The 13,296-nt window shown below is 41.0% G+C and overlaps 1 protein-coding gene across 7 annotated transcripts in view; it reads right to left on the bottom strand.

Annotated features, from left to right (window-relative positions):
* Window positions 1-13,296, bottom strand: part of RSPRY1 (ring finger and SPRY domain containing 1) — a 39,538-nt gene that overhangs the window by 5,018 nt on the left and 21,224 nt on the right. For all 7 annotated transcript variants that reach the window (XM_025044621.1, XM_015586960.2, XM_015586958.2 and 4 more), the window contains 6 exons: window positions 13,093-13,224; window positions 11,770-11,885; window positions 10,687-10,830; window positions 6,177-6,288; window positions 3,988-4,090; window positions 3,512-3,664 (listed from right to left, as the gene is read on the bottom strand). In XM_025044621.1, coding sequence (XP_024900389.1) covers window positions 3,512-3,664; window positions 3,988-4,090; window positions 6,177-6,288; window positions 10,687-10,830; window positions 11,770-11,885; window positions 13,093-13,224 — 760 coding nt within the window. The remainder of the gene's footprint in view (window positions 1-3,511; window positions 3,665-3,987; window positions 4,091-6,176; window positions 6,289-10,686; window positions 10,831-11,769; window positions 11,886-13,092; window positions 13,225-13,296) is intronic.

The raw sequence follows: 13,296 nt of genomic DNA, 5'->3' as shown, positions 1-13,296 counted from the left end.
CATCTCGTTTCACTCTTATAGAGATTCAAAATCACTGGACTCCATTTTAGAATAAGGAGGCATGGTCATTGCCCTTGTACAAATAGTTTAAGGAGTTGATTTGCATAAGGTCACATACAGTAAACAGATTCAGGAATCAAATTCAAATCTTTTAATTCTAAGTCCAGTGCTTTTTATTTTACCAGCAAATTTTTAACCTTTTAAGGCACACATCTCTGAGTTTGATGAAAAGCATACAGTATTTCCCAAGAAAAATGTACATACACGTTTTTATACAATTTCAAGGTGTTATGATAGCCTATCGCAGACTCCCTGGAGGTCTAGACACCCCAGGGTAGAATCCTTGCCTTGCACTTTTGCTCAGTCTGGAGTGGAAAAGCAGTCGGCAGAGCCACACTGCTGAAGGTACAGCCCTGATGTGTGGGCAAGAGGAACAGGGGGCATTCTTTCAAGCACTGAGGCTTCATTACGGGCCAGGCGCTGTTCCGAGCCCTAGCAATTCTGCAGTGAAGAGAGGACTAGTAAAGTATCTCTCCGCCTTCAGACAGCTCTTTTCCCATAACCTGCCCTATACATCTCTTCTGCCTAGCTGTTCCTGTTATATCCTTTTTACAATTGACCAGTAATCTATAAAGTAAACTTTTCCCGAGTTCTGTAAGCTGCTCTAGCAAATTGATCAATCACAAGGAGGGGGCTGTGGGAACCTTTTATTTATAGCTGGTTGGTCAGATGCACAGGAAACAACCTGGACTTTTGATTGGCATCTAAAATCGGGGAGAAGAGCAGTCTTGTATGACAGGCCTTAACCTGTGGGATCTGATGCTCTCTCTAGGTAGATAGTGCCAGAATTGAATTATTGCTTAGTGGTGTTGGAAAACACAAACAGGACCATTCTGGCTGCAGAATCAGCAAGTGCAAAGATTCTGAGGCTACAATAGACTTCGGTGTGTTTTAAATGTTTAAAAGTTTAAAACTACAGTATGTTTTAGGAGCAGTAAGGAGGCCAGGGTGGCTAAAGAAGCATGAACAAATGGAAGAGGGTAGGAGATAAGTAATAGAAGTAACGGAAAGGAGGGGACAAATCCTGTAGGACAAGGTAGGTCACTGCGAGAATTTAAGCTTTTACCTTAAGTGAAATGGGAGGCCACTAAGCATTCTGACCAGAGAAGTATACGATCTGATTTAAGCTGTAACAAAATCATTCTGGAGGCTGTGCTGAATAGACTGAAGAGGGTCAAGGCAGGAACAGGGAGACCAGTTAGAAGGCATGGCAAAATAACCCAGGTGAGGAATTATGGAGGCCTTGACCATGGTGACAGATGATATGTAGTAGCTGGATTTGGGATATAATTTGAAGACACGGCCCGCACGATTTGCTGAGAGATTGAATGTGGGAATGACAGAAAGTGCGATGTCAAGGACAGTCCAGGATTATGGCCAGGGAAACCGGAATGATAATAAGGTATTAACAGAGATGAAGAAAGACTGGAGAAGCAGGTGGCTGCACGTGGATGACTCTTGTGGCCGAGAGGTGGGTACATGGCACTTCACTGAACTATTCTTTTTTTCTTTGTGTATTTGAAGTTTGCCATAATAAAAAGGTTAAGAAGAAAAAAGAATGAATGAAAGGAGATGAATTAGAGACAGAGAGTACACACAATATAGAACAATCTATAAAATCCCAGGTAGTAAAGGGCCACGGTCCCCTATCCTCAAGCCAGGAAGGAGTGCTGTGCCACTGAGTAAAAAGTATCCTTGAATACAGCTTTTGGAACACAAGCTGAAAATATTAACGGCATAGAAAACCATCTTGGGCACATTAACACTTAATGCCACAATCTAATTAAGTGTGACCGGTATGTACCGGCAGGAGGTTGGCATTAAGGAGGACACTCAATTAGCCTCCGACAACTCCTGTCTTGGTGTCACTGTCAGAGACGAAGGTCTATGTAGCACTGGACTGCCCTAGACTGTAACTCTGCTGTTTTTATTCAAGGCAGGCTGCACTTTCGGTGCTGAACTGACGTGGTACTGAGGGAGGACCCAGAAGCTGTCCATAAGAGGAGACTTGCCGGTAGTTGATGCCTGTTGCCATCTAACTTTTGGAAAGTCCAGTTCTGCAGGGGCAGTTAACTAAACGCTGGAGCAGTTTTAATCTAGGCCAGACTCTAGGGGAACTCTCTGATGGATTGGTCACACCCTTCTAGGTGTATGTGAGAAGCGGACTTACGCGCCGCATTCAAGACAGGCTAAATGAAAAGGTAATGGGGTATGGCAGATGCGAGAGCTGCCACTTCAGACTTTCCGCAGGAGGAATTAAAGTCCAGAATCTCTGTCAAGCAACAAAGACAAGGTGAAGGGAAGTTCTAGGAATGAACCTCAGGTCCCTGAGCTGGGATGTAAGTGGCCAGTCTTTCTGTCTGGGATATTCTGGAGGTTCTGCTGTTGCAAGCAATGCTGCTGTCACTATGCAACATTTTCTAGTTTATCTGGAAACTTCAGAGCCACTCTCGAGCCCTGAGATACTGAGTCTAAGTTGAAGCACAAAGCTGTTTACAGACCTGCTTTTTGAGCCAAAACAGGAGCTAGGATTATAACTTATTTTATAGGTACCTTTAGGGGCATGATGGCCCGACACAGGCTCCACCCTGACCAGGGTGGTCTCCTTCACCGCTGAGAGACTGTCACTCATATAACAAATGTGGCATTAGTAACTGGAATGCCTTCCCCACACAGGCCCAGGAAGCTGCTCTGGTAGAAAATGATAAACTTTGGCTCATATTGTGAAACAAGCTCCAACTCGAAGTAATTACCAAGAAGCAGCTGGAGTCTTTCCCAGCTTAAGGAACAGACTGTGTTCATCTCGTGAGGAAGAAAAGCAGGCATTTAGCCGACGAGACAATTAATGCCAATCAGTTTTGAAAAATAAGGGCTGTGAAATTTTATCCAAGATGGCATCCCCATCTTAATGGCTGTAGAAGTGTGGGCAGGTTTGCCACATGGCTTAAACCCAACAAGAAGTCTGTTTCAACAATCCCAAGTCTGTTAAAAGATGCACTTGATTTCCTACTATTCAGGATTTTTACATCGACACTTAATCGAAGTTGGCAGGGGTTTTCTGGTGTATGTGCACATGTAATACCGTCTGATTTTAACAACAATGTTGTTTATTTCATAAACATTATTTGGGAGTACTCTTTCTTTCTGGGTTCTGTGATAAATGGCAGTGAAGTTATCTGTGACTCGAAGGTTTGGTGGCTCCTGTGAGACCACCTGGGTCTGGTGCTTTTTGCGAACACAGCTCCTAATTTCTTTTCAATTAATTTTTTAATAATTACTTTGTCTATGTCTCTTCTGGGATGTGGTTTAGTAATTTATATTTCCTAGGAAGTCACTACTTTACTCAGGGTTTCAAAATTATTTGTATAAAGCTGAAAAAAGTCTCTTAGAAACTTGTAATTTCTCACGGGACGCACGTGGAAGTCTGGAGATAGCCTGGCAGAGTCCTTACCTTGGCAAGATGATTTTCTCTTCAGCTGTTAGGAAGGCGTAATCATTAAAAGTGCTAAATTTCATAGATGGTGGATATTTGAATGGTTTTGCTCCAAAATTGAACTCACATTGTTGATATGACATGAAACTAGCTGCAGCAAAAAATCCAGATCTACAGATAAAAAGGAGTACAGAGGTCAAGAGAACTCATACAAACAAAGTAAAGCTCATTCTCAGAATTGGGATGGGTCACACCCTAGCTGAAAAGAAGGGTGATAGATTGTTCATAACCCTGACAGGACTGTGAACCAGTCTCCTGCCCTCAGCTTCCTAGTTCAAATTTTGGGACACCTTCAGGTACAATCAAATGGGTCCCCAATTACTTGAAATAAAGTGATTTCTCATCACAACTGACTACACAAATGGACAGTTTTTTCTGGAGTAAAGTACATTCCATGCATCTCCTAAAAGTTTTGACTGAAAAAAGCTACTTACACAGTAGATGAAAAGACTTGCTTCTCAGGAGGCAGCTGGCTGCCATTTAGAAAGAAGATCATTTGCTTTTCATTCAAGTCTAACAGAAATCCTACCGTATCTCCTACAGAATAAAGTGAAACACTGTTAGGATACGGGTGTATATTACCAGGATTCTGCTAAGTGTCTCAGTTTTGATGTCACTGTATTGAGTCTGTACTGTAGCCCTGGATTCAACATATTCAACTTTCTAGCTTCTTCTGCAACTGATCTGACCCCTACATACCAGTAGCATATGAACCATTAAAAAGAAAATGCTACCAATTAATCTATGACGGGCCATCCATTATACGAGACATCCCAATTTCAGAGATGCTAAAAATGTGAAAAAAACGTGCATTTTAGGATCAGTGAAATATGGTAAGATCAAAACTATGTGCTTCTTTGCCTCTCTGGAGATTTAAAATTCCCTAGGGTAACAATTACCCAAAAGCATGTTTAAAAAAAGGATTCATCTTCACTCATAAAATTTTTGCTTTTTAAACTGTTAAAGATAAACACATGAAATTACACAGTGATTTATAGCACGGGAATTTCAAAAATGAAATCTTTTTTCTCCCTTGCTATATAAGTTTCACTTCTAAGCATTTATCCTGAGAAAACTCAGAATGGTTTATAATTTTTCTTTTATAGTAATAATGATAAAAAGGCGAAAATATAATTATCTAACCTTGAGGCATTGATTAATATAGTACAATTATATAATAATAAATTGAAAAAATATTAAAATACTGTTATTTAATAACCTGGAAAGCTATTTAAGGCATATTAAGTATAACAACAAAAAATATATATATCAAATTTTAAGTGTTTTTAAGAAAAGAAATCTCTGGATGGATTATAAGGGATTTTAGTTTCATTTTGCTTTTTCCCCTATTTTCCAATTTTTATAATAAACATTACTACAGTAATCTTTTTAAAAATTACTAAGAAACCACACTAGACAGTCTTTACAGACAGAGCTTCTATCGTATGCTCTGTTAAACGCAGTTTCATGTTTCTTTAAGAACCTGCAAGCCATTAAAATGAGGCCTTGTGCTGGCTTTTAAGGTTTTTTCCTTTCCCACACTATCAGTTTAGTTAATTAAGTGGAGCTGTGCCCATGCAGCAGTGGTCAAACCCTGCTCCCCTGGCATGCCTGAAAATCCAGTTACATCTATGATGCTGATGGTGGCAGGAAGCGGAGAGAAGGCTTGGAGAAGGAGCTGGACTCTATCCCCTGCCTAGCTCCAATGTTGGGAATACAATCTTTCCAGAGGCACCGTTCCCTACATATGACCCTATGTCTTCAGAATGGGTTGGTGGGGGGCACCAGGAGGCCCCGAGAAGACCATCCGCTGGTACAATGGTGCCGCGGCAGGAAAGGCCTATTTGCGCTGTAATTAACTGGAGGTAAAAGGACTCAATAACCTTAAATCCTTCGGTCTGTGTTTAATAAACCAACTGTGTGGCTCAAACTTTGCTGCTTGAATCTTTCATTAATAAATGTTTTCATGGGTCTAAGGCCATAGATACCGCAAACTGGATAGAACAAAAACTGAACAGGGAGAAAAAGATCGTGCTGTTGCTAAGATATATATTCCTGCAAGAAATCTGAGAGCCATGATTGAGAGTTCTGGTAGCCTGTGCCCGCTTCAGCATCCTGAGCCTGACGTCTGAAGAATGAAGGCTAGGCAGATGTGTGTGAGGCTGAAAGAGCTCAAGTTATCCTTAAAAATTGCTCTAGAGGTGCCCAGAAGGTGGCCACCGAATAGTGCCTATTCCACAGCTATCTGGTCTCTGAAAACATCTTCATTTAACTGGCATTACAATTTCATTATCTTCAAAATCTCCATGGCTGCTTTGATTCAAAACATATACCCAGAGAGGAAATTAGAATTCACATTAACCTTAAGATGATCACTTCCCACTAAATTAAGAATTTTATATTCTGAGATGCTTTTGTTGAAGGAAGAGCTCCACTAGAGGCACCAGAGGTGAATTTACCAGGAGAATACCATTCACATCCATGGCAGGGGGATACAAAGGCTAATCCTTTTCACATTTCATATACTTCCATTTAAACGTTTTAAGACCTAACATAATAGATGCTTCATAATAACCTAATGTCTTAACCTAGTCGATAAATTCTGATGGAGAGGAATGAATACCTTCTTTCCAGCATGGGTGTAGGTGAGGCTTACTTCTAGCATTGTACCAAATTAGCTGCCGGCAGCCATCGTATGCACAGGAGTATTCATCGTCCCCAATGCCATAGCCTTCCTGAAGGGAGACAGAGCCCAGGAGGTTAGCAAGGCCTGCTGTGTTCTAGGAAAAGAGAGTGTGTCTTTCTTAACCATCAACTGGGTGGCTGGAAGTCTAAGCTTTCCGGATGAAGGGAGAGCCTATGGTTTTTAGAAGATATAAAATTCTGACTTGGAGGCCTAGTTCCTAGAACAGATGATGACTTTACCAACAAACATTGACCAATTTTCACATATGTTACTTCATTTAATTCTCACTAACCACCTTGAGGCTGGTGGCATTACACTCCATTTTTAAGAGGAAATAAAGGCTCAGAGAGGTCAACCGGCTTGCCTAAAGACAAATTACTAAGAGAGTCGAGTTTGGACCTTGGAATCATCTAATTCCCAGACTGGTGTGCTTTCCACTTCACTGCTGCGGGACAAACACCTTTCTTGCATGTAGTAGACTTCAAAACACCCACATGCTCACAGATTTCAAAACTGGAGGCAAGAGAAAGACTACAGTGGACAATCGGCTAATACTTATTTTGAGATCAGCTCAATTTGAGCAACATATAGGTCCTTGACAGCTTATCACTTACTGCCTTATAATTATCTCACAATTATTTTATTATTAAAATAAAAAGATGGATGGAATCTTAAGAAATTATTTTGAGTGCTTATAAAAATAATAATAAAAATTATAAATAAAATACAGGAAGCATGCAAATCAGACAATGGCTATCTTTAAGGGTCAAGGGTGAACGATTCTAATGGAGAAAAGAATTGAAAATGTAGGCCAATCTAAGTAAGATCTCAGGTTCTGGTGATGGTCTGCTTATTCTACAGGATAAATGCAGTGAGGAGATAGACTGAAAAAAGGCTCTAACATATTTCTGACTCTGGCTACAATATATTAAATTCTTGACCTGTAAGATACTGAATTTGGATGAGTATTCTCCAAATTGAAGCTTCTGACTTAGCTGTTCTGAATGCACTATTCAGACTATTTAAGAGTTAAATGAACTTGATTCTAATTGCCTTTAGGCTGAGAAGAAACTCACCCATCTATCAGAAAGAATACCTTGCTATCTACCCCTTCCAAAGCCTGAAGAAGTAAAAAAACTTGTTTTTTATTTTATGGGTGTCACGGCATAGGCAAAAGGCAAGCAATTACTTCTATTGAACTTTCTAATGTCCTATAAAGTCCTCGACAGAACACTTGAAAGAAATTCCTAGATTACTAGCCACCAAAAGTTGTTAAGAACACACTTTACCATGCAAAGTTTTCTATGCCTCGATAAATTTCACAAGAGTGGCATTGTGGGACAAAGGGGAAACTAATCATTTTAACTATAGATCACCTTCCACGGGCTAAGAAGTAGGTGCCCATGCCAAGCAGAGATGCACTTTGAGTTCACAGCTCAGAGAGCAATCTAGGTGTACTACACTCTCCTTCAACCTGAAAACATTCCCAGCATGACAAAACCTATGGTTTCCCTTGGCTGAGACAGATAAACAAGAGAACAGGGTGTTAGCTTGAGCTGCCTGTTTCCGGTCATGTATATTTTAGTAATGGAAACATTACTAATAACAAAGAAAGTTTATTCATAGCTTGTCATTTGGAGAATATTTTGAATCCTTCTACATGTGGTAAACGCCATCCTTTTTTCTGCTGTCCAGCACCTCAACCCTTTTCTGTTATGGGGAATGTAATGAAGGTACAGTGTTCTGCTCTGGAGGTAGAGGGGTAAGGGATGACCTAGGCTTGGCCAACTGGACCCTCGCATCACATACCTGGTGTGGTGAGTGACCCCACGTGGAAGGATGGTTAGGTCTGATTTGCAGCAGTGTTGGCGTCCTGGCCCCAAAACACTGGCTGCTGTAATTCCTGTCTCTCAGCCTTGGACGTTGCCTTGGAGCCTGTCTAGTTCTCAAACCCCTCAACGGTCTGGGAGGCCCTGATAAGCTTCCAAGTCATTCCTATTCTGCTTACCAAGAGTCATTTTATCTAAGGCAAGAGGCTTCAACAGGTGAAGGAGCTCGGGCTATCTTGACCAGGGTCTGAATTCTTCTCCAGCACCTGGAGGCTGGGTGACTTTGGGTAAGTTTCTAAATTAATTACTCTGAATTCATTCCTTCATCTTTAAAAGGGAGAATGCCACCTTCCCAAACTCTCAAAAAGATTAGAGATGAGTATGTGAAAGGTCTGTCACATGGTAGATGTTCATGAAAAGGCAAAAGATATTTTAGACAAGTCGAAACGCACCCTTGGAGACTCATTACTCCCAAACCCCTGTAAAAATATACATCACAACAAACTGTTCTGGAGGTGACCTGAACAACTATCCTCAAGGTTTTAATTTTAATGCTCTATCTCCAAGCCCAATGCTTTGATCACCTTTTGAAAACTGAAGGCTAAGTGTTAAGAGAAAATAAGAGGCACTATGGACAGATTTCAAATCTTTAGAAACTGGGTGTATCCTAGGAATGACTTATTCCATAAAACCACACCCTGTCTGTACAGACAAAATGGTTCTGAATCACCAGAACAATGTCTATTTGAAGCAAAGTTCTAAGTATGGCAACATCGTTAAAACCCTACATCTGAGAAAAGATACATTAGATTTTACCAATTTCTAACAGGGAATTGGCCAGTTGACTTGGATCAGGGAAAAATGTTTTTTGTTTTTTAAAGAAAGAAATTAACAATCTATCAAGTATCAAGCAATTTAGAGGGTAAAGCAGCATTTTATGCCTCTTAATTTGAAGAGCTAAAGTTTCTGCAACTACATGGCAGAAATAATCTTCAACCACCAGATAAAATGAGCTAGCTTCATTGGTGATTTAAAAAAATTCGGTCTCAGATATACACACCTAGACTTATTGCTGCCAAATCAGGAGAGACAAACTTTATATCAAGGCTTCCTTACCAGAGGAATCTCTATTTCTTCTAATTCTGGAACAATTTTTCTGTTATGAGATCAGCTAGTTCTCTCAGATTCTCACCATTTTCAAATGCAAAGAAAACAACTATTGTAGAATAGAAAGTGACTGAATTTTTGTGCTAGTTTCTTTATGTCCTACTTTGACTCAGTTTTCTCATCTGTGAAATGCAAATTATGACAGTAAAAATGGTTGTGAGAATCAGATGATAGACTGAAATGAAGGTGCTCTGGAAATTAAGATTTTTTTTTTTAAAGTCCTAAAAAAATCATCTTTAAGACATCATTTGGGGGCAGTCTGTGAGTGTAATTGGTACTATCTGCTTTAAATCAGTGCCCATGTTGGGAACTAAGAGACTAACTGGCATTGTTCTCCAGACCCGCTTACTTCTGACTATGTGGAGCCACAATAAAGTCCCACACTTCCAGCTTTTAAATGAGGCCGGGCTGACTAAAGGCCCTGTATCAGGGAAGATTCCCAACAAAAGCAATAGGAGACGGGAGTCTGGTTTCTCCATCATGGACAGGAGCCGGACCTGACCTCTCTACCAGCCTTCTTCCTCCAATTTACCTCTCTCCAGCAAGGAGCTTAGTAAAATGCCATGAACAATTCTGGGATGCTAAACAGTCTTTCTGAAAGGGCTCTTCTGAAACTATACTTATGGCAAAGAAATTTAGTTTGATTTTGTTGGATCACTTCTAAAATCCATCCTAGGACCCTACATGTGGGATGGGAAACTTATTTAGGTTAATGAAATAATCCAAGGGGCTTTTCCCAGTCCAAAGGGTAAAAATAAATCATATGTCCACAAAATAGTCCTGATCAAAACTGGATTAATTCTCAATAGCTTATAATCTGAACAACAGAAGAAAGCCAGCTGGGCCAGGCATTACATGGGTATAAAGTGGCAAGAAATCAACACCTGGAGGAAAGGGAGGAGCCCCAATCTCTCACACTCAAGTAGTGGTAGCCCAATCCTGCTTTCTCTAGTGGATTTATCTTCCTTTCTATATTTCCGCTTTCTGTAACAGAAGAAAGATACTAGATATTGAAAACAAATGTTACTATTAATTATAAGGTAAAAATCAAGTAAGAGAAGTCAAGCCCACGTTTCATATTTAATAAAAGGAAGAGAATTCCTACAAAGCTCTTAAAGCTTAAATGCGAGGTAAAAATGATCACTGGCTTCAAAATAAGAACTGAGCCAAAGACGTGGCTGGGGCTGGAGCAAAGCCTACAAAGACACATCCAACCTCTAAGTGGAAAATTAATGTGAACTTAAAACTCGAGGGGAAAAAGGCTGAGGGGCAATTTCACTTGTGTTTTCTAGGTCTGCATCAGTTTAGCAAGCCACTGTTAGGGATATGGCACCATGTGGTTCATCTCAAGAAATGATTATTATGTAAATCTATCTGAAAAATAAGCACCCTCCACTCACTCGCCAAAAAACTGCCCTGCCCTCATTGGCCCAGTTCTCTAGAGTACTCACGTGATTGAGAAACTTGCTGTCTCGTGTGGCCCAGCCAATCTGCATGACGCCAGAAGTGACCACTGTGACTTCGTAGTACCACACCCCAGCATCCACACAGAAGGTGCAACGCACGCTTTCAAAAGAGGAGGCATCACAGCGAGCCTGGCAAAACCAAAAGGCATGAGAGTCCACCATCAACGCCTGACGACCACCAAAGTAACGGGCTGCTCGGAAGGCTGGTTGGATTTGTCCTTGTTACAGCCTCCGGTGGACTACTGTTTCCTTCCCTGTGCACCCTCAGTGACAAAAGGGCGAAACTGGATGAAGCGCACTCTATTTTATAGTTTTATTTGCAGGGAGTTCTAACAGGATTGGAAGACCTCAAAGATGGCTGCAGAAAGAATCAGTGAAGGTTACTGGCTTCATTTTTAAATACTTATAGAGCTTTGCTTTCACAGTAGAGCCTTTTACAAATACATGAACATTGCCTTAACCTGTACTCGTTATGATGGAGTGAGACAAGGATATTGAAGGGTATACGATAAAGCACCTAAAAATAACTGAAAGCAGAAAACTACATCGAGCATTTGGCAATATGTAAGATCAAAGAGCTGTTTGCAGCCCTTCTTCGAACAGTTCTCTAATCTTGACATGTCTAGTGCCTTGTGGTACCTTCCTGCACATACGCAGCTCTCTCATCAACCTTCACCACAAAACCAGCAGCATTTCCAAGATACAGGGAGGAGGGAAAGCGCTAGACTGAATACAACTTGCTATGACGGGCTTAAAAAAAAAAAGGGTCTCTTTTAGAAATACTAGTCTCTGTAGCTTTAGCTGAATAAAATGGCAGAGCTTAAAAACAGACATATTTAAACCAAAAATTCAGTAAATATTATCGTGCTTCCTGTATGTCCAGCATTATGTGGGATATAAAAGAGTAAATAATATCCAGCATACCCTCTCTCCTGCCTCTAACCACATTTCGATATGAAATAAGATTCCATCTACTCTGTAAGAAATTGCTTTTGCTCAGAACCAGGGCATGAAAATGAGAACAAGATTCCCCCCTCACTCCCAACGGACCAGCTGTAGAAGCTTTACCTCCAAGCCATGCGGTGAGATCTTCAGGTACTCGCTGACATCGTTGCTATTCAGCATGGCCCTAATGCTGTTCAAGTCCACTTTCTCATAGGTCAGCTGCCTACCTTCTTTTAAAACTGCAAGAGAAAAAGTGGTCATGTTTCTAAGACAGGCTGCTGTGAAAAAAAGCTAGTGTCATGTCTAGCTGCCCTCCTCGCTAGAGTGGCGACGCTCCTACATGGCACACCTGGGAGGGAGACCTCTGACGCTGGCTTTGCTGCTACACTCCCAGGAGATTGACCAGGCCATGCGACGTTCGTGCTTTCGTGACAGGCAGACCTCGGAGATACTGTGGGTTTGGTTCCAGACCACCTCAACGAAGCGGATTTTATGGCTTCCCAGTGCATTTTAAAGTTATGCTTACACTATAATGTAGTCTATTACGTGTACAACAGTATTATGTCTAAAAAACCAATGTACACACCTTAATTAAAAAATACTTTATTGCTAAAAAAAGGCTATCCATCATCTGATTCTTTTGTGAGTCATAATCTTTTTGCTGGTAAAAGGCCTTATCTATCTTTAATTTGTAAAACATGCAGCATCTCCGAAGCGCAATAAAGCAATATTGCAATAAAACACAATAAAAAGATGTCTGCTTATATTATGCATGCAACGAAATCTGAACCGTACTTTTTCAGAATTATTCTTTAACTGGCACTACACAGGCTGTGCCCTAAGCCACTCCCCACAATGTGGCCGCAGGAGCAGGGGGTTACAGGTCAACCTGAGCTTTAATTTAGCACTGTGCTAACTACAGATGTGGAGGTACGAAGCGCGGCAGTATGGTTTTAGTTCTAGTGCTCCTAGGAGGAGAGAAAGAAAAACGTCAGGAGCGACGCTTGCTGCGTAGACAAGATGTGACTTGAGTTTTGAAGAGCAAAGTTGGGACATGGAGAAGAGTAAAAAGAGGGAATTCCAACTGAGGGGATCAGGCCCGGAGGTAGGAATGCTTGGGACCTGCTCGTCGGACAGTGAGGATAGTTTGAGTTGGGAAAAGCTAATTAGACAGTGCCTGCCATCTGATCAATGGCCTTGATGCCACAGGAAATAGGAAACCAGTAAGCGCTTTTGAATAGGAGAGTGCTAGAATTAGAAGCATTCCCTGTAATTCTTGTTTGAAGGGTCCCTAGAAGGCTTTTCTGCTAGAATACAGTCAACCTACCAGTAGAGGACCTTATAAAGAAAGACTCACTCACTATTACAAACTGACCAGTGATCCTTTGGAAGAAATGGGTTTGGGAATGGAAATCGGCATTTTAATAAAAGACAAGTTCTACGTACAGAGATTGTCTAAGCTCCACTGGGCACAGAAACCAACTTGACGTTTCAGATAATCAGGATCGTCAGCCCAGGACTCCAACATGACAAGCCGGTCACTAATACTGGATTCAGAGATAGTCAATTTATTTTCACCTGTTTGGAGAGACATAAACCTTGAATTAACCATGAAAGAGTAGGATGCTTTGCTGGGCGGAAGTGGTGGGA

This window comes from Pteropus alecto, unplaced genomic scaffold (assembly GCF_000325575.1).
Source record: "Pteropus alecto unplaced genomic scaffold, ASM32557v1 scaffold123, whole genome shotgun sequence".
Classification (NCBI taxonomy): domain Eukaryota; kingdom Metazoa; phylum Chordata; class Mammalia; order Chiroptera; family Pteropodidae; genus Pteropus; species Pteropus alecto.
This window is presented reverse-complemented; position numbering and strand designations above follow the sequence as displayed.